The sequence below is a fragment of the Macrosteles quadrilineatus genome, unplaced genomic scaffold, assembly GCF_028750875.1.
Source record: "Macrosteles quadrilineatus isolate MER2022 unplaced genomic scaffold, UCM_ALF_1.0 Scaffold_4__1_contigs__length_99947679, whole genome shotgun sequence".
NCBI lineage: Eukaryota > Metazoa > Arthropoda > Insecta > Hemiptera > Cicadellidae > Macrosteles > Macrosteles quadrilineatus.
In genome coordinates this window covers 77,249,219-77,275,070 of record NW_026542597.1, presented here as the reverse complement: position 1 = coordinate 77,275,070, position 25,852 = coordinate 77,249,219, and the positions used below count along the sequence as shown (strand labels likewise).

Sequence of the window (25,852 nt, the reverse complement as noted above, 5' to 3'; positions counted from 1 at the left end):
AATCTTGACAATTGTGCATATTAATCTAATTAACTTACAAGTGTCAATAACCAGGAAGCTGAACGTCACTGTGGCTATGTACAAAAAGCAGACGAGATCCAACCAGAAACCGAAAGCTCGGGAGACAGCAGTAAACAGGTAGAAAGCAGAAGAGTGAAGATCCTTAGACAAAGATTTTACAGTGCAACATGAACATACATCTATATATTTAATACGCTAGGCATATTTTTGTCATAATTGTTTAGGAGCGGTGGTGCTACCGATCACCATGTCCAAGATGTCGTTAGAAAGGTCTTAGCATGTAGTTTTGCCATCAAACAACAAACTTTGGAATTCCATCAGGGCTCTGCCCCAATGGCCTTCAAAGTTCCCATGTTATGGTGAGGTAGCCTCTGGATCACTAAATTTAAGCTAAATGGTTTAAGTTACCTGGCTTCGTCAGTTTCGCCAGTTTTTACAGTATTATATTCGTTTTTTGTGTTTTTCGTGTTCGTGTATGTGTTTTAAGTGTATCGACGAATCTAACCAAATTGGTTAGATGACCTATTGACGTTTTTGTTAACCTGAAGATGGACTTATTTTCAAGTCCGAAACTATAGTAGTGTAATACTGAAGAAGGATCACTTGACGAAGCCAGGTAACTTAAACCATTTAGCTTCCCATGTTATTCTTAGGAAAAAATGTTTGTAGATGTTTGTTTACATTAAAACAGATGGATACTTTGAAATTGACACTAATATTTGAAACAGCTGGCTATACTAAAATTGGAGGTTGAAAAGATTGATGTTTCACTGTTTTTTATTTGTACAAAATCAAAACATAGCCAAAAAAACATTCTACATAATGGAGACTATAAGACGTCGACCAGGACGTCCAAGAGGAGGAGGCCAACAAACTTTAACTGGTAGACGCGAACGAAATACAAGTAACACTATTGTCGTTGATAGCCGAATACAGCCATCCTTCCGTGTTGGGTTTATGTGTGCTCTCCAAATCCACCTGAAGATTCCATATTCAATTTAGGACTGTTGGATAATCGCTGCATATGCTGTTGATTTTAAAACAGATGAGAGGAGATATTAGATACGTTGCAAATGCGTTGGGAGCAGAGTGTTTTATGTTAACCTTTTAAAGGTAAACGTTCGGATACATACCTAACATCAGAAAGAGACTGGAACAAGATCGGGAGATGGGCCATTATGAAACGCAGTTTGTCAAAGGACATGGAAAATTTAAAGGCGAATTTGTGGAGAATTCACCTGGTGAAAGAGGAATTATGTAGATGTGGAGATATAAAAACCACGAGTCACGTATTTATAAATTGTAAGACAAATAGGGATCAGTTGCTGAAGGTCTTAATTCCCGGAAGGTCTAAGATGCGGGCGGGCATTGCATCGCCATAGATGAAATTTTAGGAGAGCCTGCAACTGTTTAGGGCCTCTGAGGGTTATGAGTATGAGTACACCACAATAAAACATCATGCAAGGTGAATATGTAACATAAATTTGTATATATCTTTTCAATAAAGTTATGGTGGAACTGATTGTACTATTAAAAAATAGGTTTAAACGTGTACACCTAAGTTATGGGAAATAGAATTATAGCGACAAACATGATTTTAAGATATCTTTAGAGTGAGCAGTCCGAAGCTCTTGATGGTTAATTCTCCCTAACTTGAACTTCGGTACTTTAGTAATCGTCCGTCACACATTAATAACAAATTTTTTTGAATCAATATTAATATATTTAATACATCATTGGCCTGTGAGGACAGGGTTTAGGTTTCACCGTAGTATCTACGGTAATAGCTTATCTAGAGTTATTATTTGCTTGAAATTAATTATTGCGATGAACAACTACAGTACACTAACGATAATCAGACAGTAGAATAAAATAACAAACAGTAGTAGAGCTCAAAAGTAGATTTCTAACCTTTATATCACGGCGGATTCAGATTGGACTGACAAATTTGCTTGAGACGCATAAATAAAACAGGGAGCTAAAATTTTCCATTCTCCCTGTGAGCTGCCACCCTGACAGCTGTCTACCTGGCTCGCAGACGTGGCTTACGTCCTCAGGATTAAAACCTTTTCGACCCTTTACTAATTGTTGTGGTTTTCGTCCCCCAGCTTTAGCCATAAACATTCGTGGCTTTCGGGACGCTAGCCACTCAACGAGTTGTCCGGCGTAGACTTCTTGACGGCGTAGGTGCATCCGGTGGTAAGTCAGTCAGTCAGGCCGCAGGCGCGCGACGGACATCGTGTGAAAAACTTATATAAAAACTCCCATGGACCAACGCCGCATGACAGTGTGAAAGAGGTCTTAGATTTTTTTATTCAAACAGTTTTAGAAAAAGTTAAAAAAAATTTAACAGCCATTTTTCCATTATGGCCCCCAACTTTATTTTATATTATCCATTTATATTATGGAAGACCCTATATTTTATGCTAAGAGTAAATAAGTCTTAAAATTGCTTCCACTTTCTAAAAAGGCCATAAAATACCTAATTTTCTTATTTTAAAAATTTGTGCCATGGGGTCATTATCTTTTATGTTTTTTAATTTAAGGTCTTTTTAGACTGTATATGAAATTTTCAGACTTTTTTACCCTTAGCATTTTATCTCTAAACTTACTCATTTAAGAGATACATGGCGTCGAATGTAGGCCCCTACACGGCACGTAATTTTTTCTTAGTTTTAACACACTGTAACTCCTAAATGAGTAGCTTTAGAGAAGAAATTCAAAGAATAAAAACTTTTTCAATGGCATATACTTTCTAAATAAATCATCAACTATAGAGTCTTATATTATTAGGGTCTAATGAACCCTAACCAGTCGCAAAATAGTTAGTAATCAGAATTTGATTAAGCATTTTCCTTATAGAATATGTAAAGTCAATTGCACCTTAGGAGGATTACCACCACATATATTTACACTGGGCTAATAGTAGTTTTTGTAATGTCGAACATAATCAAATTTAGGGTTATGTTATGTCAGTGGGATGCCTTTACTTTACACTAATTTTGTCAAACCTTTACAAACAAAATGAGCGTAGTCCTAAACATAGAAATAATAACTGTGTCGAGATGCTAATTTAGCGGTTTTCACTAAGAACTATAACCCAGACAGCACACTTTATCCCAGGGACATCCCATAGTAGTCCCATATGTCCTGAGAATGTCTCGGGATATGTGCGCTATCCTCAGGATATCCCGCAAAATCCCGGGACGAGTACGAAATCCACAGGATATCCTACAATATACCGTAATGTCCCGGGATTTGTAAGTTAACCTCAGGATATCCTGTAAAGTCCCGGGATATGTACGAATGCCATAGGATATCCCAGAATGTCCCATGACATCCCGGGACATGTACAAAATCCACTGGATATCCTGTAATGTCCCGTAATGTCCCGGTAACAAACTGAAGAAAAAAAATACTACCACTGATGAAATGTACAGTATATCTAAATTTAAATGTTCAACAAGGCCAATATATAATAATTTGTTTTTTTCACTAGTGCTTTCAGAAACTTGGTTTCCATCTTCAGGCTGTGTTTACACTAGTACAAAAAGTAAATATTTACTCAATAAATTAATTTTAAACAAAGTTAAAACAGACGATTTAAAGGATATTGGAAAAATAAAAAATAATATTAGAAAAATTAATCTTTTGAATTTTGGATATGTTACAGTGTTGTTCTTGATGTAATTATTTTCAGTAATTCCGAATTTATAATTGGGTCGTCTTCATTATTTAACAAATAATTTTGGTCTGTTTTTTTTTTCTAAAAATAAGATTCCCACGCATTAAGATGTTGAGGTTTTATAATTTATTTTAAAAGTTTAAGGTTTCCCAGATTGAAAATATGTCTTGTTAATACTATGGCTAGCAAGGGTTGACTTTACTTTACTGACATATTACTACCACTGAGTTCAGGAAAACTAGAGTTCTATCATAGTTGTGTGGAATGTGAATTTAATTCTAACTTTAAATTAATAAAACAACAAAAAACTAATTTTAATCATATAACAATCAATTATTACAGTGCTAATCTAATGGTGATTAAATAATCTATATTCAAATACCAGTATCCTCTCCAACTACCAGAAAAACAATTCAACTACTTGAGGCCTAAACAGATTAACAGAATCATATATAGCCTATACTGTAGTATCAAAAATATTTTAAGTATTGCGACCATTGCAACTGTCGGCTACTCTTTAACCACTTGAAAACACCTATAATCAACAAGCGCAGATAGCTCAGGAGGTAAGGTAAGAGGCTCACAAGGCGAAGGTACCAGGTTCGAAACCCGTCTGGGCCAAAAACTTTTTTCTCGTTTTTTTCTTCAAAATTTGTGTTTATTAACTATTTAATCAATTTACTAAACTTATAATTAAGCTTTTCATACTAAATCTATATTATTTTGTGTTTTTTATGTTCAGGCCCAGACCACACTTTATCCCAGGGACATCCCATAGTAGTCCCATATGTCCTGAGAATGTCCTGAGGACTACCCTGGGATGACCTCGGATGTCCCACGGATATGCGTGTGAGCTTATCCGTAGGACATCCCCGGGCGGGGACATTAGGCATTCCTGTGGATATCCTGTGATATCCCAAGTTGACCATAGGACCACTATGGGATATCTTGCATATCCTGTCGCAATATCCGTGGGATGTCCTGAGGAGAAAGTGTGCTGTCTGGGAAGCTTATCTCAACAAACCTTTATTTTATTTTTCATATTTGACGATAACAAGTTCCAATATTTCAATCAGGGAAGCCTTTTTATTATTATTATTTTTACCACAAAAAAAAAATAAACGGGAAACAAATAATGTACTGAGATATCTGAATAAAATTTGATTCTGAGGTTATTTAAACAATACAATAATTTGTTTTACATTGGAGCTTTTTAGGGACTTACACCATGACCCAGCAAGCCACTAGTGATATTTAATACTGTAATTATTTTTTGATATTTGGGTATCGGAATAATTTGCTTATGTAACAATGGTATGAATAAAACTGTTTATCTAATAATCAACTCATGTTTACATGTTATGTTAATGTGTAGTACGTTCCAAAAATGCATAAACATTCATAGGCCCACGTGAGTACTAATAATTACGGTTATGAGGTATATTATAGAACCAAGATACTTGTTCTTTCATTTTACTACTGCTATTCGTCTAGGAAACGAACGAGCACAGCTTGGAAACAACGTTCTCGTGAGGTGTTGAATAGCAACTGTTCCCATTCCATTCGGACTGCCGACTGCCGTTATAGTGATATGATATCTGAAATACTATGTCATCTTGGAGAGAGGTGGAGGTGGGGGTTAAAGGGGAGCCTCTGCTTCCGGTTGAAGGATGTATCAGAGGGTGTATAGTGTATACATTATATGTGAGGGAAACGGACACGGACATCGGTTCCCGCGGAGAATGTCATTTTAAGTCACATGCCACACTGTGTACAAGTAAATTCCGTGAAGAAGTTTTAAACTTTCCATTAGGGTTCCAAGGTCTCGCTCAAAATCACTTAATATTGATATTAAAATTATTCTCTGGTATTTGGATCCGAGGTCCTGCACCAGGACCTCGAAACAAGCGGGGACCTCGGACCCACGGTGGAAAATCACATCGATCGCCTCGGAACCGGCCTTATACGCACGCACGCAAAAATTCACAAACTTTTAGATTTATAATATTAGTAAGATGAAACATTGACTATATATGTGGTATAAAGTCAATAGATGAAATTATTTATTGGCTAAGTTAAGCTGAAATAAACAAAACAGAATCCTGAACACCAAGGAAACTAACGATATTATTTTAACACCAACATTAACTTATTTCTGCCGAACTTATTTAACTTATTTCTGCCGATTGCACAATGGTTTTTAATTAGCAATTTAAACTGATGTAATGATTTATTCTGAGCTATAGTAACTGTTATGGCCCAGCAACTATGCCAGTAACAAAAATTAAAGTATCCAATAGTCAATGATATAAATAAGGATTTTTTATATCTCCATCGTACTTGTAATAACGAGCTAGCAAAAAAAGACGTGAGAGTTATTAAAACTATCACTAAGATTATTACAACTCTAAAAGTTGTTGCGTTATTGCCTGCCTGTATAGCCTTCATCTCTGGAGACGTAATGCTCGCCCACATCTTAGACCTTCCGGGACTCGAATCTTAGACCTTCCGGCACTCTCTTAGACCTTCCGGGACTCGAATCTTAGACCTTCCGGGACTCGAATCTTAGACCTTCCGGGAATTAGACCTTCAGCAACTCTCATTTTATAATAATTTATTTACAAAATATACATTGTGTGCCCAAGGTCTAATCCCGCAAGGTCTAAAACAGTAACATAGTGGATGAGATTTTTGCATTGACTGTACTCTTAGACCTTGCGGGACTTAGACCTTCGACATACTGCCAGATTAGACCCTCAGCAACAAGTACAAACTGCAAAATGTGTGCCAAAGGTTAGACCTTCCGGGACTTAGACCTTCAGCAACACTCCCCAATATAGGAGAGTACAGGAATAAGTGTTGGATAAGAGAGGTATAGAGGTGAGAACATAAAACATGATGAGTGACAAGGAAACAATTGAGATGTTTAGAAAAGTAGCTAGAGAAATAGGAAAAACTATGGATACATACAGCTTTTAAATAAAAAAATAGAAATAAACAAATACCCCCGCCGCAGCAAACCTGCAGACTAAGCGAATTTCCATTTGCCTGATTGGATTTACACTAAAACGTCTCCTTAAAAATATCACATTCCTTATTTAAATAGAATCAGTTTAACACATACTTAGGTTTGCTGCAACAGGGAGGGTAAAAGTGTTTTTTTTATGTAAAATGTTAATAGTAAGAAATAAAAACATTTTCCAAATTTGGGCAAAATATGTTAATAAACAAGCAAACTACAACAGTTTACTTATTCTCCATAAAAATAACATGGGAATTTTAAATTTACAATTTTTTGGAATTTTCTCCGTAACGATTAGGTGCATTATAACGCTTCAATATACTAAATTATTTGTTTTTTTAAGCTCTACAAAATAGTTTAGAAAGAAATTGCAAAATTTTATGTATTTTGAGTCAAAAATGGGAAAAACCCATTTTTACCCCATAAAACCCCCCATAAACCCCGATCCCACGGTCCGATCATGCTGGTTCGCGAACTCGTTCGAATAAACGTAGGTTTACACGTTTGTACCGAATTTCATCAAAATCGGATCGTTTTTGCTCGAGTTATCGCGCTAACGGACACATATATAAATATATATATGAATTTGAACGGATGGTGTTTTTGGCCTCTAGGGACCTCAAAACGAAAAAAAAAATCGGTCCCGGGTCCAGGTCTTACCATGAGTACTACGGTAATAGCTTATTCCCTATATGGGAAATTCGCTAAAAGTAAGAAAGAAAAGGGATGAAAACTTTCCCATGAAGGGGAGAGGAAAGGTTAGAGCGAATCTCAATGATCCCTATCGCTCAGGGCGGTATGGGGAAGGGAATCGTGCTGTTAGGCTTTTGGACACAGAATGAGTCTGGACGAGGATTGAAAGTGACTGAAGCCTAAAAAGAAAGAAGATTTTCATGGGGAATTGGCCTGGCAAATAAGTCCCAGACTTAAGCCAGGGGTGGTGGTGGGAACGAGGAGTTTGCTACAAACATTTACTGTCTTGGTTGAAATGAAATATTTACCTGAGTATTTCCATAATCTTTTTTAAGTCGTCAGAAATTATAACTGTTATTTGTTTTAAAATATCGCCTGTACCTGTAATACTTAGCAATTGCTCGAATTCGAGCAACAGCTACACTAGTTTTAATTTTTATAACAGTTAGTAAGGCATGAAGGGCAAGATAAAAAGTCAATAACACCTCTAGAAGTAATCAGTGGTACAACCAGTGCTCGAATTGTGGGGAAATGGAGTTCTGGTACCTCTCCTTCAGAAAGTTAAAAATATTGGCATAAATCAGTCAAATCATATTTAATAGGTTACAGTTCCGGTACCTAATCTTTTGAAAATCGAGCACTGGGTACAACTAAATAATATCACAGTTGTCAGGCTCATGAAATGGATTGCTTATTCAAATGAGCAATTCCTTGTATATCTTGAAATTCTAATTCTATGCTAGACTATACTGTACATGTATAACAATTTTAAAAGAAATCCTACAAATACTTTAAAGTAAATGCAGATAGATGAACCCACTTCGAACCTACAAACCCATAAAGTGATGGACCCTCTTAATTCAGAATGGTAGGTAAAAACTTTTTTTCTTTATTACTTGTCACAATTCAAAGCTAAGACAGCTAGTAGGTAAATCAAGTACAAACTAGCTAAAATGTACCAAATCTTTACCATCTAGCATCTAGAGCACGGTGCGTTTCCTGGTGAAGCCTGGGGGGTAGGGTTGAAGCCCTTACAAAACCAGTTCTGAGGCACTCTAACCACCTATCCCTCAGGCTTCACCAGGAAATGCACGAGCTCTAGCATCATTACCAATTCTGTGGGATTCCAACAATACTATTTGGAACTAAAATTACCTGATGATTGTCAAATTCTTCTGCCAAAATGGATTCAGCGTTGAACGCTCGAATGGTGGATAATCCTTGAAGAGAGGCATTCAAGTGAGAAAACACCGGGCTTCTGGCTAAACAAAACACATTACACGTAAAATTTGTAATTTACTCTCTCAAAAACAAATTAATAAACTTTTTAGCTTGTTTTATGAGATTTTTTTGAAATTCAGAAAATTTTAGACTAAACAAGACCTCAATCTATTGTGGATAAACTATTTCACATCATAACCTATTCTTTAACACTTTTTAAGTTTGTCGTTATAAACTGGTGATCAATAATGTAGATGAACTATTATGTTTCAGTAAAATAGCTTTTGGATATGATTCAACAATGTACTTTTAGTTAATTCATCTTACTGTATAAATCACGCCTATTATTTGAATCACGATCAAATAAAGTTACTAAAATAATTGCATATCTTCCTTTGAGATTAGATAAACTTCATATTTAAGATGCAAAACATGTTTAGGCAAGCAAGCTGCATCCTGTTTAGACATTAATTTCAAGGTAAAATAGTACGGTAAGTCTTAAAAGCAATTAATTACAAACTGACTAGCACTTAACATCTTAAAGAATACACACAGATTACATAGATACCTAAGAAACCTTTGGATTAGATAATGGAAACGTCTATTACAAATATTTCTGTGTATTCACAGAATATGGTTACTTACTAATTCCTTCCAATCTCTTGCATCCGCGAGATGTCTTGAGGTAGTAGTTTCTCAGTACAAAGCTGACATAACCGACCACCAACGTAGGAATCAACAGCCACACGTTGACCAGTGCCAGGACTCCTACAATGCCAACCACCGTCAGTCCAATCTGTGAACATTCAACCCGTCATAAGCTGAAATTGAATTTGAGTTGCAATTTATTGGAAAAAATATAACATCTGTCTGGTGATATATTCTATCAAGTGCCACATGTCACTTGCAAGTGGGAGTGTGAATTTTATACTTTTTCGTGTTAGAAAGTGATAAGTTTGGATAGGTATTTAGAGTATTTAACACCAATATATATAAATAATCTGTGTGTATTAGACCTATGTTTGGATAAGATCACAGAGAAGTAAGGTACAGAGGAAATATTTAATTAAGTGGTTTCTAGCACTAGTCGCTGGTGTTCAGAGCAAAGTCCAACACCGCCCCCTTGCCCTCATTGTACAAAACGGTGGAGGAAGAGCCTGTGCCCTGTGTAAAAGGAATTCCTGCACAGTGCTTTTCACTCCAGCTCTTCCTTGCCCATCACAAGTATATTTCCTGCACAACATATTAGAGCTGAAAGTGCACAGTTGCCCCATAAGCAAGTTTCCTGTGTACCATACTTCTCTCTGTGATGGGATAGAACGATATTTGAAAGAATAAAATTGGCAATGGAATAGTGGCTTAAGTCAACTCAATACAGTAATTGGCGAAAATAAATATTTATTGGAATGGCAACCAAATTATAAAAGGGATATTTATTAAACAAATATTTCAACAAACTGCAACTTAGCTTCAGCCAAAATTAAACACACACTAAAATGACTGAGGAAAGGTGTTGTATTTATAGGTGACTGTTTTACATGTTATTTGACTGTCAACTTGCCTGCAGTACATCTAGGAGTGAACTGGGTAACATCTCATCAACTGCCCCCATGTCTTTTGTAAACCTGTTTAGAATTCGACCTAAAATACACAGAAAGTGTTAATTTTTTCCTCTCAAACTGACTGAGTTTTCAAAAATTTAGGACTTTCTCAAATAACACCTAAGACAACCAAGCAACTGATTTTTTTAAACACTAAATAACAAAAGTATAATCATCAAAGGAAAATTAAAATAAAGTTACTTTATGGTAGAAAGAAGTCCACCAAAAAAGTAATAATGATTAGATAATACATAGCGTTGATGAGAGGAAAATATAATGAGTAACAAATGTGCTAACATAATTTGACCCAACTAGTTTCCATTATTTAGTTATGATTTACAAAAATTGAAAACCTCATTGATCATGATTTTGGCTAATCTGAGTTCTGGTTTTGCGATTTAGAATAATGTATTGTGTCAATTAACATTGGGGCAAAAGGTCATGAGATTTCATTCTCGGCGATGTGAATGAGGTCTCTGAGGTTCTGGGTTCAAATCCTGCCAGTCCCCATAAGCTGCGTGGTGATACACAGTGACCCTGTAGGCCTAACCTGAAATATTGTGTGAAAACTGTTCTGAGCTAAAGTCTAGGATAACAAGATATAAACAAAAAACTTTAAAATAATATAAATATCAAAATCTAGCAAACGCATCCCTAATCCAAAACCGTACCTGCAGGATTGGTGTGAAAGAACCTCATTGTAGCTCTGGTCACTGAGGCGAACATGTGATTATGCAGCCACATGGAAGACCGTGTACACATATAGAAAAACATGAATGAGCGAGTGAGAGAGATGACAATAGTGGCAGCAATGAGGACAGTGAACACGATGATGCAGGTTTGCTGCGACACGTAGACAGGGAAGTCTGGCTCAAGTGAAGTGGCGTTGGCTTCTCGGTGGTACACGTACTCTTCTAGGTTGACCCTAGTAAAAAATATATTAAGTCGATAAAACTCCTTAATCATAAGAAATATAATGTTTTTTAACACACTTTGTTGAGGAAACGAGGATCTTATTTCAAACATTAAAACTACCTTTTTTATTTCTTTTGTATGAGTACTTTTGGTCAAATATTTGAAAACTTTTTTCATCAACAACAGTTATGAAAATCCTTTTCAGAGGAGTATTATTTTTATTTAAGTACACAACCCATCCCTCAACTATTTTTCAAATCTATATTTACAAAATATAATTTTTGTAAATAAAAAAAAACATTGGACCAACTCCTACTTGCACCTGCTAAGAAAAGGATTAACGTGCATTTAGCTCGATATACTTAACTTGAAAATTTAAATTTACAATACCAAACTAACTTTTATTTAACGACAAAATTATATTTTTACCAAATCATTATGTGATCTGTAATGAAAGTATTTCACATGATAAAACTTGGATAGCTGTTGGATTCATAACAAACTAAGTGATGTTATATTAATGTGATGGAGCAGTTACCAATAGTTGAGCCAGTAGTCTCCGGCACTGCCGATGAACTGGGTGAGGCAAAACATGAAGAGAAGAAGTACCATAGAGGTCCAGTGACCTCCACCGGTCAGATAAGTTCGGAAAACTCTACCGGAAACAGTACCTTCAGTGTGACTTTCCTCTACCATCTCTGGCCCTTGGCTGTCATCCTACAACAACATACGAGGGTTGTGGTGTTCATCGAGCTCATGTCGCGACCTAGCAAACTAGCTCAGACCACCGCTGTCTTATTTACTCCGTCCACTGCCATATTAAATAAATCACTCTGTTGTGGGATAAAAGTCTAGTCATAGTAGCCGAAGAAGATGTGAAGGAAAGACCGCCGTCAACCACCAGAAGAACAAGACAGTAGCAACCCCCCGGCCCCACCAAGTATTAATCACGTTCTGTGATCATATTACTGTGGTTTAAGGAGTCAACCGCAATTGAAGTCTTTTGCCAGTTGACAGACGTGAATGAAATCAGTGTTTTCATTTGACAAAGAGGTGAAAAGAGCGCTGAGGTGGTTGTAAACATTTACACAATATGTACCACGTTTTGTTTAGTGTAGACCGGTTGTGGTCGTTCATCAGTCTTGTTTGAGGCAGAGGCCAAAATGACAGGAATTTGACATGTGGATCACAGTGCGATTAAACGAGAGATTGCAAAACCAAAAGGGGAGGTCTATATATCACCATTAAAGACAACAGTAACCCCTAGTAGTCTTGAAAATGCTGACCAGCAAGCAATCATTCATAAACTATATAGCCTCGATGGAAACAAATGAACACCTGCATCCCACCTAACTGGGTAAATGTGTACGGCCTTTTGTGAGCTTCCTGAGCCACTTATGCAGGTTTTTACATATTAACACTTTTCTAGATACACATCTGTCAACTGGCATGATTTCAATTGGGGTTGACCCTAAATCAGGAATGTGATTCAAACTTGGCAGGGGCACCCATTTTACTTTAATACCTCTTTTGCCAATTGGAAGAGACTATGGTACCATAAGGGTGGTATGCAATACCTACTTTCGTATGGTAACAATAAAATACAATACAATACAATACAATATTCTTTATTGTTAATTCGTCAAGAATTACAATAGTGTCAATACAATAGTGAATTGTACATGTTAATTTTCATAAAATTCCTTTATTGAGTAGAAGGGTCTTGCGATTAGCCACTTCTTCAGCTCCTGGTGTAGCTTGTTGCCAGTCAGGTCTCTCAGGTAGTCAGGTAGATGGTTCCTCAGCTTGCAGCCGGTGTAGGAAGGTTTTTTCTCCCAAAGAGTTGTTCGGTGAACTGGTAGTGCAAATTTGGAGCCATGACGGGTGTTGTAGTGGTGCAGGTCTTGGTTTCTTGGGGGGTTTATTTCATTCACATACTTAATGGTTTCAAGTATGTAGAGAGACACCACTGTGAGGATTCCTAGGTTTACGAATGCTAGTCTGCAAGTCTGTGGTGGTACAAGGTTGGCGAGGGCTCTTATGGCTTTCTTTTGAAGGACAAGAATTCGATTCATATTTTTTGTTGAAGTTCCTCCCCACACTGTCAAGCCATATCTAAGATGCGACTCTACCAGTGCGAAGTAAGCTGTTTTGGCCACAGAGAGTCCGCCTATGTAGTTTATCCTTCTGACGACATATATTCCAGTACTGATTTTTTTGCTTAGGTGGTTGATGTGCTCTTTCCATGTTAGTTTGTTATCAAGGATAACACCGAGAAATTTTGTGTAGTTTTCTATTGTTACATCCTCTAATTGAGGGACTATGTCTTTTTTCTTACTGAAATTCAGAGTTGTAGTTTTTGTGGGGTTTATTGCTAAGTCATTGTTCTTTGAGTAGAGGATAGCTTTATTTAAGATCGATTTTGAATTAAGGTAAAGGCTTTGGGCTGTGTTGTCCTTGATCAAAATGGTTGTGTCATCTGCATACATGATTGCAACAGCATTTTCACTCTCAATTTGTTTGGGGAAGTCATTAGTCAATAAGATGAATAGAATCGGGCCTAATACAGAGCCTTGTGGAACTCCTCTCGTCAGCTTGCTTTTTGAAGATTTGAAACTTTCTGTGACTTCATTTGATGAGTTTTTCAGTTCCACGACTTGTGAACGTCCCGTTAGGTAGCTTTTGAACCATTCTAGCGCAGAGTTTCTTATACCGAGTCTTTCAAGTTTCTTGCATATCAGGTCGTGGCCCAGGCAGTCAAAAGCCTTACTGTAATCAAGGAAGATGGCGGAAATGTATTGTTCGTTTTCTATCTGGTCTAGGACGTACTCAATTAGTGCTGTTATAGCTGAGGATGTAGATTTATTCTTCCGAAAGCCATGTTGGTTGTCAGTTAAGAGTTTGTTATGATTAAGATGTGCCATTAATCTAGCCAGAGCAATTTTTTCTATGATTTTAGAGAAACTGGAGATGAGAGAAATGGGCCTGTAGTTTTGAGCATTTTCAGTTGGTCCTTTTTTATGTTTGGGGTATATTTTACTGACTTTTATGGCGGATGGGAATTTGCCTTCTTTAAATGATTTATTTATAAGATAAACCAGAGGAGAGATGAGTTCTTGAGAGCAGTGCTTTATCATCTTAGAGGAAAACTCATCTATTCCACTTGATGTTATGGCTTTTAGGGAGTTTATTATCGTTTTAACTTCTTTATAGGATGTTGAAGTTAGGGTAAGGTGTATTGGGCAGACTGGTTCCTCTCCACTCAGCACTGTTTCAGGGTCTATAACGATTGCTCTGTTTTGGTCAAGGGCATTTTCTGCTATATTTGAGAAGAATGTGTTGAAGTGTTCGGCCATTTCTTTTGTGTTGTTTGTGAGTTTGCCATTTATTTCTAATTCTGCAAGGGTTTTCTCTTCACATTTTCCTTTCCTTTCCTTGTTTATAACTTGCCATAGTGCTTTTGGTTTGTTGTCAGCTTGTTCTATGAAGCTAGCTGTTGAGGACATTTTTAGGTTTCTTAGTTTCATGTCGTATATCCTTTTTCTATTAATCATTTCTAATTTGTCTTCATTTCTGTTCGTTAACTCAAACTTTTGCAGAGCTTTCAAAAAGTTCTCTTTAAGGTATTTTGCTTCAGGATCGTAGTACTTCATATGTTTTTTGTTTTTAATAATTTTAGTTTTCTTTAATGGGCATGTATAATCCAGTGCTGTTTGAAGAATATTATGAAATTTGTTGTAGGAGGTTTCAAGATTGGGTGAAGAGTAAACATGTTCCCAATTTTGTAGATGGAGGTGGGCCTTCAGATTGTTTAGGTTTGTGTTGTTTAGGCTTCTTTTCATTACAAATCTTTGGGAAGTGTCTTCTTGGTGTGTTTTCAGCAGGCACATCTGTGCAGTGTGGTCAGATAGACCAGTATGCACAACTTGTCCAGTAATATACGCACATGGTATGTTTGAGCATATACAGTCTATTGAAGTGGCTGTGTCATGGGTTATTCTGGTGGCCTCTAGAGGAAATCTCCAGATGTTTTGTGTGGTTAACTCTTCTTCCAGCATGGTGTTTTTGGAATCTTGGGTGAGCCTGTCGATATTTATGTCACCGATAAGTATTAGGTTTTTCTTGTGTACTTCTTGTAGTTCTAGCGTGTCTGATAGGAGGTCAAGGGCAATTCTTGCATTTTCGATTGGTGGTCTATAGATTCCCAGAATGTAGATATCCTTTTTCTTTGTTGTCTGCATGCGAATCATTGCTGCTTCGAAAATTAACTCCTGGCATGTGTTTGATATGTTAATAGCTGATACTGTATCAGCAAGGGATTCCTTGGAATATATTGCAACACCTCCAAGTTTATGTTCTTCTCTACTAAAGTGGGTAATTAAAGAGTAGCCGGGAATTTTTGTAGCTTCTAGCTCTGTTTTTTCCAGATTGATTATGATATTATAAGGGCTTTGTTAACCCTTTCAAAGAAAAGTATTAAAGTATAAGTATCCAACTAGACCAGTTGTGGATGAAGTAACGAACACGACGGCGGTCTCAGATTTGATATAGTTTTCTTGGCCACAACAGTTCTTGGCGGAAACCTTAATTTACGGACAATTTTTTACATTTACATCAATGGCATCGCACAATTGAGGCATTTGAATGTAATGCAAGATTATGTTTTACACACAAAGCACAGTAAAGCAATGTTAAATGGAACTCTACAGCATTTTCACCTTGCGATAATTCCTTCAGAACAACTAAAACTTTCTAAGATAAACTAAGATAGTCTTATTTTTCTACTTCTCCCAATTACCGGATAAGCGTTGATGAAATTGTTTCAACAAAATGTTGTGAGTTATCCTTTGGAAATTAACTTGGAACTTTGACCCTATTATAGTTAAAACTTGCATACCTACAATTTTCAAAATGTTCAAAGGAAGATGTTGGAATGTCTTTGACTGTTGACATGTTTCTACTTAAATTAGTCTAAATCAACTAAATGAAAATCACAAACCTTTATAGTTGTTTGTTCGTTAGAAACTGCCAAATTCTCTACTTCGTCTCTATCAGTGATCATCCGGCTAAAGTTGGTACCTGAGGATCGTAGCTCCTTATAAGTTCCTTGAACAACAACTTTACCCTGAAATGGCAAAAACAACTCTAGATTATGATGGAGGTCTTCCTATTGATATGAGATACCTAGTAAATAAATTGTTGAACGCTGAGAGGTTATAGAGCTTGCTTGGGAATCAGAAGGTCCACAGTGTGATTCCTATTAGAGTCTGTCTTTTAGGACACAGCTGTCCTTGACTCCTTGATCATATATCTTTTGATATTATCCTGACTAAAGAAACAGCTGATCTTAGTCAGTAACTCCGCTACAAGACATCTTCCTAATTCATATTTGCTTAAACAAAGTCTAGTTGTTTCTCTGAAGTGAGAATAGTGAAACGTAAATACTTTATTAGCATTGCTGGACTTTTCATTACTCACTTTTCAATCATACGTTTGTGCAACTAAGCAATTGCTTGGAATAATATTGGAAACCACAACTTGTACGAGTAATACTCATTTGGTTCCCAAGATAATAATTGTAGAATAGTTCCAGAGCTACAGCAGTTGAGGCATGTTAACCTAGTAAAATGGTGAATGCTTAAAGATTTAAATATAAAAATATATCTTACACTGTTAAGTAACACTATATGCTTGGCCGATCCCAGGAACTGTAGCTGATGAGTGACAAGAATTACTGTCTTTCCTTTCAGGAAACCTGCAAAGTTCAGACACAATTATTTAACCGATAGCATTTTAAAATAAACTACAATTCATCATCATCATTGATTTGCCAGCTCTTGTCCCGTTATTCTGATAAGCCTCTTCCGCCCTGGTCTCTCTAGGTCAAGTTCCTACTCTTCCCTCAATGAAAAGCTTTTCCTTATTTAAGCATTAGGTAATATTTAATGATGTTTTGCAGCTTTTTTCACAACCTTCTATATAGCTTATCTCTTTCGGCCAATTTCTCAAGTTAAGTCAAGTTAAGTTTAAGTCACTTACTTTGTCCATCCTTTTTACCATCTTCTCTACTCATGATCAATAATGACTAGCGTATTATCAAAATATTAGTAACCATTACTTGCCATTTTTTTAGTGCAGAATAAATTTAGACCTTTTTAACACCACCAATAAAATTTTCAACCACTAAAAACCAAGCCTTTAAAAGAATTGGAAATTCTGCAGCCTGTTTTGATGTGTGTTTTATGTCTAGTTAAGTTTGAGTAAGATGATGCCCACTAAACGTTTTTCTCATATTGTAGGATCAATTTTTTAAGTAAGCACTGTTCTCTTTGGTCATGGTACAAGACGACAGCAACGTTTATAAAATAAATCAATTTATCTAGTTAAAATAGTTTTAAAGTTGGTGAAATAACAAGAAATAAATAGTAAATGTAAAAACTCAAAACATACTCTAAATTAAACAGAAACATCTCAAAATTAATTCTCTTCGGCCCATCCATATGGATCATAAATCCATATGAGAATATGAATCTTATCTTTTTCGTCCAATTTAAATTGTACAAACCTGAAATGCATTGCTCAAACAGATGTTTTCCCACATGAGTGTCAACTGCAGATAGTGGGTCATCCAGTAAATAAACATCTGCTTCTCTGTAGATTGCTCTGAAAAATCAGCTGTTATTATAATTAACTACATTCCTTTTGCGGTTTAGTCCAAACTGTGGTTAATGTTCCTATCTCAGCACAGATTTGATGGGAAAATCTAATATCTAACCTCCTTTTTACTTTTTTTCATGGTGGAATTTATGTCTGCAATATTTCTGGTCATAAAGTAAAACTCACTATCACCAAATTAAACATTTGCTTTAGGAATATTTGGAGAAAGTGTATTTAACTCAAACTTGTTTCTAAATACAGTAATTATTTATGGTTACACCAATGGTTAAAATGTGTAGCATAAAGCACGTAGCAGAGGTTTCATTATTTTTGTTAGGGTTTTTATTCGGGATGTTTTAATCCAGGATTTGTGTAAGGATTTTCTGGCTTACCTGAATGGGAAAGAGCCCACTATGGTATAAGAAATGCAAAACACTTTACACTACTCACCAAAATTTTAATGTTGACAGGGAAATATTCTTATTTTTAACAAAGTCTTATAAAAAAAAGTATAAAGATTTGTTTTTATGCTAGAGTGGAACCATACACATTCAGATACTGTAAGCCTGTTATCCTAACAAACAATAGTAAAAAGGGCAATAGTATGAATACGTAGATGTCTCAAATTCCTAAAGGCATTATATACAGGGTGGCCGAAAGTTCCTTTAACACTAAAGTTAAATTCAATTGGTGTTGATTAAAACCATAGAAATCTATTTTAATGAGAAATTTATTGTGGACTACACCAAATGAACATAATTTTTAGTCCAAAACATCGGCATGCATACCACCATTGTTTCGGCAAAGCTTGACTCGGTGCCAAGTTCGTTGTCATATGCATTTCAGCATTTCTGGGCGGGACTCGTGCAAACGCCGCCCTTACTCTCTACTGGGTGTCGCCGCGTCCTAGGGCTGTGGCGGGGGTTGGGAAGAGAGAGTAAGGCTTCGTTCTCTCCCCCCAAGTTCCATTACTACTCACGCACGAATATTTGCTGATTAGTAGTGATTATAACATTGTAATACGCACTGCAATATTGTGTTAAGAGACTTTTCGGCCACCCTGTAGATTTTCTTTATAAGCTCACCTGGCCAGGTTGATGCGGGCTCGTTGGCCGCCACTGAGCACAACGCCACGATCTCCTACCAAAGTCTGATCGCTGTGGGGCAGCTGAGAAAGGTCTGTACGCAAGGCACAAACATTTATAACCTGTATACATTAATATCATTAGCACAATGTTGAGAAACTGAATCTTTTAAGACTTCGGAATTTAAAATGTACGGTAATTATTATTTAATTTCCTAAGTAGTCTAAAATTTTACTTGATAGACGTGCAAAATGGAAATCTTGAAACTAATTTCATTAAGATCAGCTGGAAATAATTTACGGACAGTTTATTTAACTCTTTCCATCCTAGGGGATATATTTCTAAATTTTTTTCCATACTTTGAAAAGAACATTCCAAATTCTTATACAACACGTTTTTGGCAGACAAAAACTCAGTAGGGACAAGTAAATAGTAGCAAAATGATCAGGGGAATTCAAACATTCTGTCAACCCTTTACCTCGCCATTTACTCAAATATTAGTTAGAACTCTCCGACCATGCCTCTGACCCAGACAGGCCGAACTCCTCCTGAGTTCCTTAAAACTGAAATAGGATCTAAGCCATCTTTGTTTACTAATATTTCACACATGATCAAACTAGCATAAACAGTTTCTAATAAAATACAGATGTTTAAAGTGAAATAATAAATTATAGAAGTAATAAATAATATTTGAATTGAATAAAAAGAAGGCTGCAGGTATTGTCTTCATTGGAAAGTATTTTTTAATACTGAGAAAGTCCAATTATGATTGAATTGAAAATAAAAAAAAAATTAATTTGCAAATCAAATCATACAATTAGCTATTAAAATGTTGATGAGAAAAGTTTCAGAAACAGGGATGGGGGTCAATTTCTGATATTATTATTTACTAACCGCCTGATATCGACTCTCATCGTACTCGCTGCTAAATATGATGTTTTGACGCACACTGCCATCAAACAGCCATGGCTCCTGTGCTGCGTAAGACACAGAGCCTCGGACTTGTACAGATCCTGCGCAGACTGGCAACTCTTTGAGTACAACTTGCAACAGAGAAGACTGTAACAATCAACATCACAATTTACACATGCATGTAAATACAGTGTGTAAATTAAGTCTGGCACACATTTTTTATCTTTTTTTCTATAGTAGATAGAAGAAATCAATTTGCAGGACTGATTAATAACAAATGTTAGGCACTTTTTACACATTTTGAAAATAAAAATTCCCTTAAGGGCAAGGGGGGGTGGGGGGTAACTAAAAATTTTCAAATGACAACCCCCATCTTGTGACCCCTCATTTTAAAGGTCATTGGAAGACAAATCCAAAGATGTGTCTGAAAAAAAAATTTTTGCACCCTATCCAAGATGGCGGTTTAAAATGTACTTAGGGTTGAACCGGTAAATTAGGTATGGCACTCATTTCTTATCTTTGTTAGTCTTTGTAGATAGAAGGAATTAATTTGCGGGACTGAGTAAGAACAAATGTTTGGCACTTTTTCATAATTTTGAAAAAAAAATTCCCCTTAAGGGTAAGGTGGGGGTGGGGGGTAACTAAAGATTTTCAAATGACAACCCCCATCTTGTGACCCCTCATTTTAAAGGTGTTTTGAAGACAAATTTAACGATGTGTCTGAAAATTTTTTAATATGTTTCAGACTTAATTCACCCGTTCAACCCTAAGTACATTTTAAGCCGCCATATTAGACAGGATGCAAAAAAAACATTTTCAGACACGTCGTTAAATTTGTCTTCCAAATACCTTTAAAATGAGGGGTCACAAGATGGGGGTTGTCATTTGAAAATCTTTAGTTACCCCCCACCCCCACCTTACCTTTAAGGGGAATTTTTTTCAAAATTATGAAAAAGTGCCAAACATTTGTTCTTACTCAGTCCCGCAAATTAATTCCTTCTATCTACAAAGACTAACAAAGATAAGAAATGTGTGCCATACCTAATTTACCGGTTTAACCCTAAGTACATTTTAAACCGCCATCTTGGATAGGGTGCAAAAATTTTTTTTCAGACACATCTTTGGATTTGTCTTCCAATGACCTTTAAAATGAGGGGTCACAAGATGGAGGTTGTCATTTGAAAATCTGTAGTTACCCCCCACCCCCCCCTTGCCCTTAAGGGAATTTTTATTTTCAAAATTTGTAAAAAGTGCCTAACATTTGTTTTTAATCAGTCCCGCAAATTGATTTCTTCTATCTACTATAGAAAAAAAGATAAAAAATGTGTGCCAGACTTAATTTACACACTGTATAATGAGCTGATACAGAAAAGTCTATTGTCTTCACTTACCCCTGTTTCTAAATTGTTCTTTCTTGTATAACTACAACTATATAACAGTACAGTTTCTGTGTGGTTCTCCAGTATTAGGCGGGGTTTGTACTGTAATGATCCTGTCTTCTTTAAGGTAATTTTTTTGGTAAGATTTCAATTCTCAAAACATTGTGAAAACTCCTTTTACTAATCATGATGAAAATCTCTTTAATATCCTACAAATAACATGAACTCATCATTAGGTACCTAAAATTAACATCCAACAAAGAAAGCATTATGTGTTTATTTTTTAGGTACCGGTAGTCTCATTATGTTATCTAACTTAAATTTTTTTTTCACTAAAATAGCTTCATTATTATCACTCTTGCTCATTTTCCGAACTCATCAGCTTCGCCTCGATTGTTTAACTAATTACCTTTCCAGATCCAACTGGGCCAATGACCACTGATAATGTTGCTGGTTGAAAATTCACATTTACACAGCTAAGCGTTTCTTCAGAACTATCTTCACTCCACTTTGCCGAAATGTTTGTCAACGTAACACCACCTTTAGCTGCGTCGGTGCCGTTGTATTCTATTATTTCTGGTGGTGAAAGTTTTACTTCTTTCTCATCCAAGTCGTTATAAGATAGGTTTACTTTTCCGTTTTCGACTATTTTCTCTCCTTCAATTTCATCGTACAGCATGAATTTCTGAAACAAATCACAATGGGTGTTGTAAGTTTTGAATAAGCTTCAGCCATTCATTAGATATAATTGTCCTGATGCTTTTCCATATTACATGCATATTTGTTGAATGACAGAAAATAGTTAAGTTTTGTATTAAACTTTTCATTCTTTTCAGTAAATATTACTGCTTCTTGAACTCAAACGATAGCCAGTATTCCTCTAAATACACCGTCCCTGATCCCCTCCCTGTACCCGCAAAAATCCATGTGTCCAACACAAAAAAAGCAAAAGTATTGAAAAGTCAAAAACGGTTTGAATTTTTTTAATTGTTTCAAAAATTTGTTTCTAAAATATTCCCAGAAGACAGTTCTGCTTCATTCTCTCATCTCACTTTATTACATATCTGTGTTTACACTCTTGTAAACCAAAGCAATTAATTATGCAAGCACAAAAAATAAATCTTGGTCACATCAGCTGAGTCCAAAAACAGTAATTTTACTGCGGGATGATAAAACACACAATTCCTATAAATGTACAAGGTATTAAATCAATAAAATGAACATAGTTTGCATACAGAAACTGAATGATTTTTAGAATAAAAATTTCATAGTTGTAGGGTTTCCTCGGGTAAAATCTTTTTTTTTCATAATTGCTTCAAAATTAATTTGTAAGTGATATTTATCAGTCAAATCTGCAGATATAGAAATGTTATTTGTATTAACTCACCTCAATTCTTTTGATGCTGACAACCATTTCTGCAGTCAAACCGATAGAAAGTGGGAAAAAATCTGACATCATTTGGCGAATTAGGGTAAAGTAACAGGTTACTACATAAACCTAAACATTACAAAAACTTAATCAAGATAGAACATAGAACCCATTAAACAATAGAATTTTTACAATCACTCTAGACATATTTAATCTTATACAGTAGTACCAAACCAGCTAGACGCATAAGCTCAACTATAGATGAAAAAAATTAATAATACTTCATTCTCGTCCAATGACTGGATATGTTTTTACATAAATTATTATTGAAATATTTTAAAGCTATTAATTAATCTATACGGGTCAGAAACTTGGTCTTTTACCAAAAAATCCCAGAAGCGCCTTATTACTTTTGAAAACAAAATTTTGAGAAGAATTTTTGGACCAGTAAAAGAAGGAAATGCATGGAGGATAAGGAAAAATAGAGAGTTAAAAGAATTATATGGTGAACCAGATATTGTGAGAATAGTTAAGAGTAGGAGGTTGAGATGGATGGGCCATATTAACCGTAGAAGTGAGAGAGAGATGGTAAAGATGGTACTCAGAGGTATACCAGAAGGAAGAAGACCATTAGGTAGACCAAGAATGCGATGGGTTGATGAGGTGACGAAGGACTTGAGAAGAATGGGAGCAGACTTGGAGCTGGCAGAGGATAGAAGAGCTTGGAGGCACATGGTTGGCGAGGCCAAAAACCACCTAGGTTTCCAATGGCCACAGGAGTAAGTAAGTAATTAACAGCTGTGTCTAAGGAATATGTCGGCATTAGTGACTTACAAGACTACAAGATCGCACCACTTATCCTATACTCAACTCCATTCATATTTGGCTAAAATACCTACATTTGTATGGTTGCCATTTCAAAGTAAAAAGTATTAAGTATTTATAAATCAATTTATTTGAGAACACGAGCAACACCTTAAAACTAGGGCTATTTGATTTTTTATTACAGTTCAATTTAATTAACAGCAGACAAAACTCCAATTATTAGATTAATCCCCCTCCAAACAAACAAAAATTATTATTTAACCGTAAAAATTAGACTACAGTCCTAGGAGAAGATTTTCTGGGTTTCCAGACCAATTTTTAAAGTTTAATCATTGACCATTGTCGATATCAGCTGATCAGCTGTCAGCTTTTGTTTGAAAGTTAAAGTTAGGCGGAGCGGTTGAAATCGCTTTCCCTCAAACCGCCTAAATTTTGTGAACGTAGTATTAGTAGCCAAAGCTCACATAAAATCCATCTTCATTGTTAAATTATCAGACATTGTTTACAAAGATATATTGATCAAGTTAAGTGATTTTTAAATTTTAATAATTAATACAGACACTGATTTCTACCTATCAAGTATTTTGTTCACATGTAAATTTTGGAACTTACGATGGAAGCTGTGATCAGATTTCCCATGAGAACGTACGTGACTATAGCACAGAAGATTGCCAGCCTATTGTTGAAGAGAAGGAATGACAACATTACTCCTGTTATGTAAGAGCTTCCTCTTATCTCTTTTATTTCAAGTCTAAAATCATAAATTGAAAAAAACATTGTTTACCTGTAAACTGGTTAAAAACTCACATATCTACCATAAACGTATCCGAACAATAGTTGTGAAAATCACATAAATGATTATAGTTGAAGGTTTTCAGATGTTAATCATGAAGGCTGAAATATAAGAGATGACTTGAAGAGTTAACAGCAATACAGTTCAGTGATAACAAATGCAACGGAAAAACTTAAATATCATAAAATCAAAATTTAAAGGATAGAGGATAGTGTATAGCTTGAGTGTATTTTCAACATAGTTTTTTTTTCGTAATATTTCTTTTTTTTTATACATATAAGTGAATAACAATCTTTGGGACAATAGAATTTTTATTTAGATTTTTTTTTCAATTTTCCAAAAAATCAATCTAGGTAAACAGAATTAGCCCAAAGATAACTAAATATTTAATTATGTGGTGTCACTTTAACGCCCAGAAGAAATATTAGATGATTTTGTTGTTTGAAAATCTTGTTTTAAACCTCTAATCAAGTTCACAGTTAATATAGATGTCTCTAAGCTTTCTGTATTAAAAATACAAAAAAAAAAACATAAAAAAACTCAGTACGAAATACAAGCTAGTGATACAACTTTAAGACAAACCTTCTAGCTTCAGCCACAAGTTTTTCAAATGGTTTTTCCCATGTGTACATCTTAATCACTGAAATTCCATTTATAATTTCACTCATGAGACAAATTCTCTCGTCCGTTCTTTTGGCTGTCCTCAAGCGGTAAACTGACTTCTGCTTTCCAAGCCACACTGAAACAAATAGTATCTACAGACTAAAAAAAACTTTAAAAAGAAAAAAACAAAAAAATGACAAAAAATAAGGTTGTAATTGATGTAATTCAAAATAATATCACTTTCAATAAAATTAAAGCTATGCTATCAAAAATATTTATAACTAGCACAAAATCTGCAATAAAAATAATGAATTGTAATTAAGTTTATTCTTCATAAAGGATACAGGAATCTACCAATATCAATTCTAATTCTAGTGAATTTCCACATACTGTTTATTGACATTACTGCTTTTTCTCCTGCCCGTAAAAGTGAAAATAGCAATAGGATAGAAGAATTTCAATTACCTATACTGTATATTTATTTCCATTTACCATTCTAGGCACTTGACTAGCGACCCTACACACATAACTAAGTGTACATTTTTTTTGGGAATCGAAAGCATATTTATTGTCATATCCTTTCTCTATTTCTAATTAAAAATCAAATAAAGGATTCAAAATGCTTATGTTTAAAACACTTAATCTATAAATATTCATAATGTATGAAGTCAAATTATCGTAAAGAAGTTTTCCCCAGTAGCCTAACCCTAAAAATATATACAGACTGTCCCAAAAGTCCCGGACTGGCTTAATATTTTCCAAACGACAACAGATAAATCAATAAGATTTGGTATACCAACACCACACCTAAAAATCTACTTTTTTAAGGAAATATCAATTTTCTGTCATATCATGGGGACGTCGTCCCGCAAGGAGTCAGAAGGAAATCTGAAATAGAAGCATAGGTTGACATGTACATCAAATTAAAGACCTTTACTAGCAAAATATAATGCTGCAAATTTGAACTCAAACGGATAACTGAGTAAAAAATGGCATCTGTTCAAATATTTCTTAAATCAGCCATTTTGAATCTTTGAACGACTGCCATTTTTTACTCAGGCGTTCTTTTGA

The 25,852-nt window shown here is 35.4% G+C and overlaps 1 protein-coding gene across 2 annotated transcripts in view; it reads right to left on the bottom strand.

The window, feature by feature from the left end:
• Window positions 1-25,852, bottom strand: part of LOC128992720 (probable multidrug resistance-associated protein lethal(2)03659) — a 55,712-nt gene that overhangs the window by 13,595 nt on the left and 16,265 nt on the right. For both annotated transcript variants that reach the window (XM_054416441.1, XM_054416442.1), the window contains 15 exons: window positions 24,761-24,917; window positions 23,998-24,136; window positions 22,579-22,689; window positions 21,601-21,876; window positions 19,795-19,959; window positions 18,901-19,022; window positions 17,724-17,821; window positions 16,828-16,913; window positions 16,158-16,283; window positions 11,697-11,875; window positions 10,915-11,168; window positions 10,204-10,283; window positions 9,288-9,438; window positions 8,577-8,683; window positions 39-162 (listed from right to left, as the gene is read on the bottom strand). In XM_054416441.1, coding sequence (XP_054272416.1) covers window positions 39-162; window positions 8,577-8,683; window positions 9,288-9,438; window positions 10,204-10,283; window positions 10,915-11,168; window positions 11,697-11,875; window positions 16,158-16,283; window positions 16,828-16,913; window positions 17,724-17,821; window positions 18,901-19,022; window positions 19,795-19,959; window positions 21,601-21,876; window positions 22,579-22,689; window positions 23,998-24,136; window positions 24,761-24,917 — 2,175 coding nt within the window. The remainder of the gene's footprint in view (window positions 1-38; window positions 163-8,576; window positions 8,684-9,287; window positions 9,439-10,203; window positions 10,284-10,914; window positions 11,169-11,696; window positions 11,876-16,157; window positions 16,284-16,827; window positions 16,914-17,723; window positions 17,822-18,900; window positions 19,023-19,794; window positions 19,960-21,600; window positions 21,877-22,578; window positions 22,690-23,997; window positions 24,137-24,760; window positions 24,918-25,852) is intronic.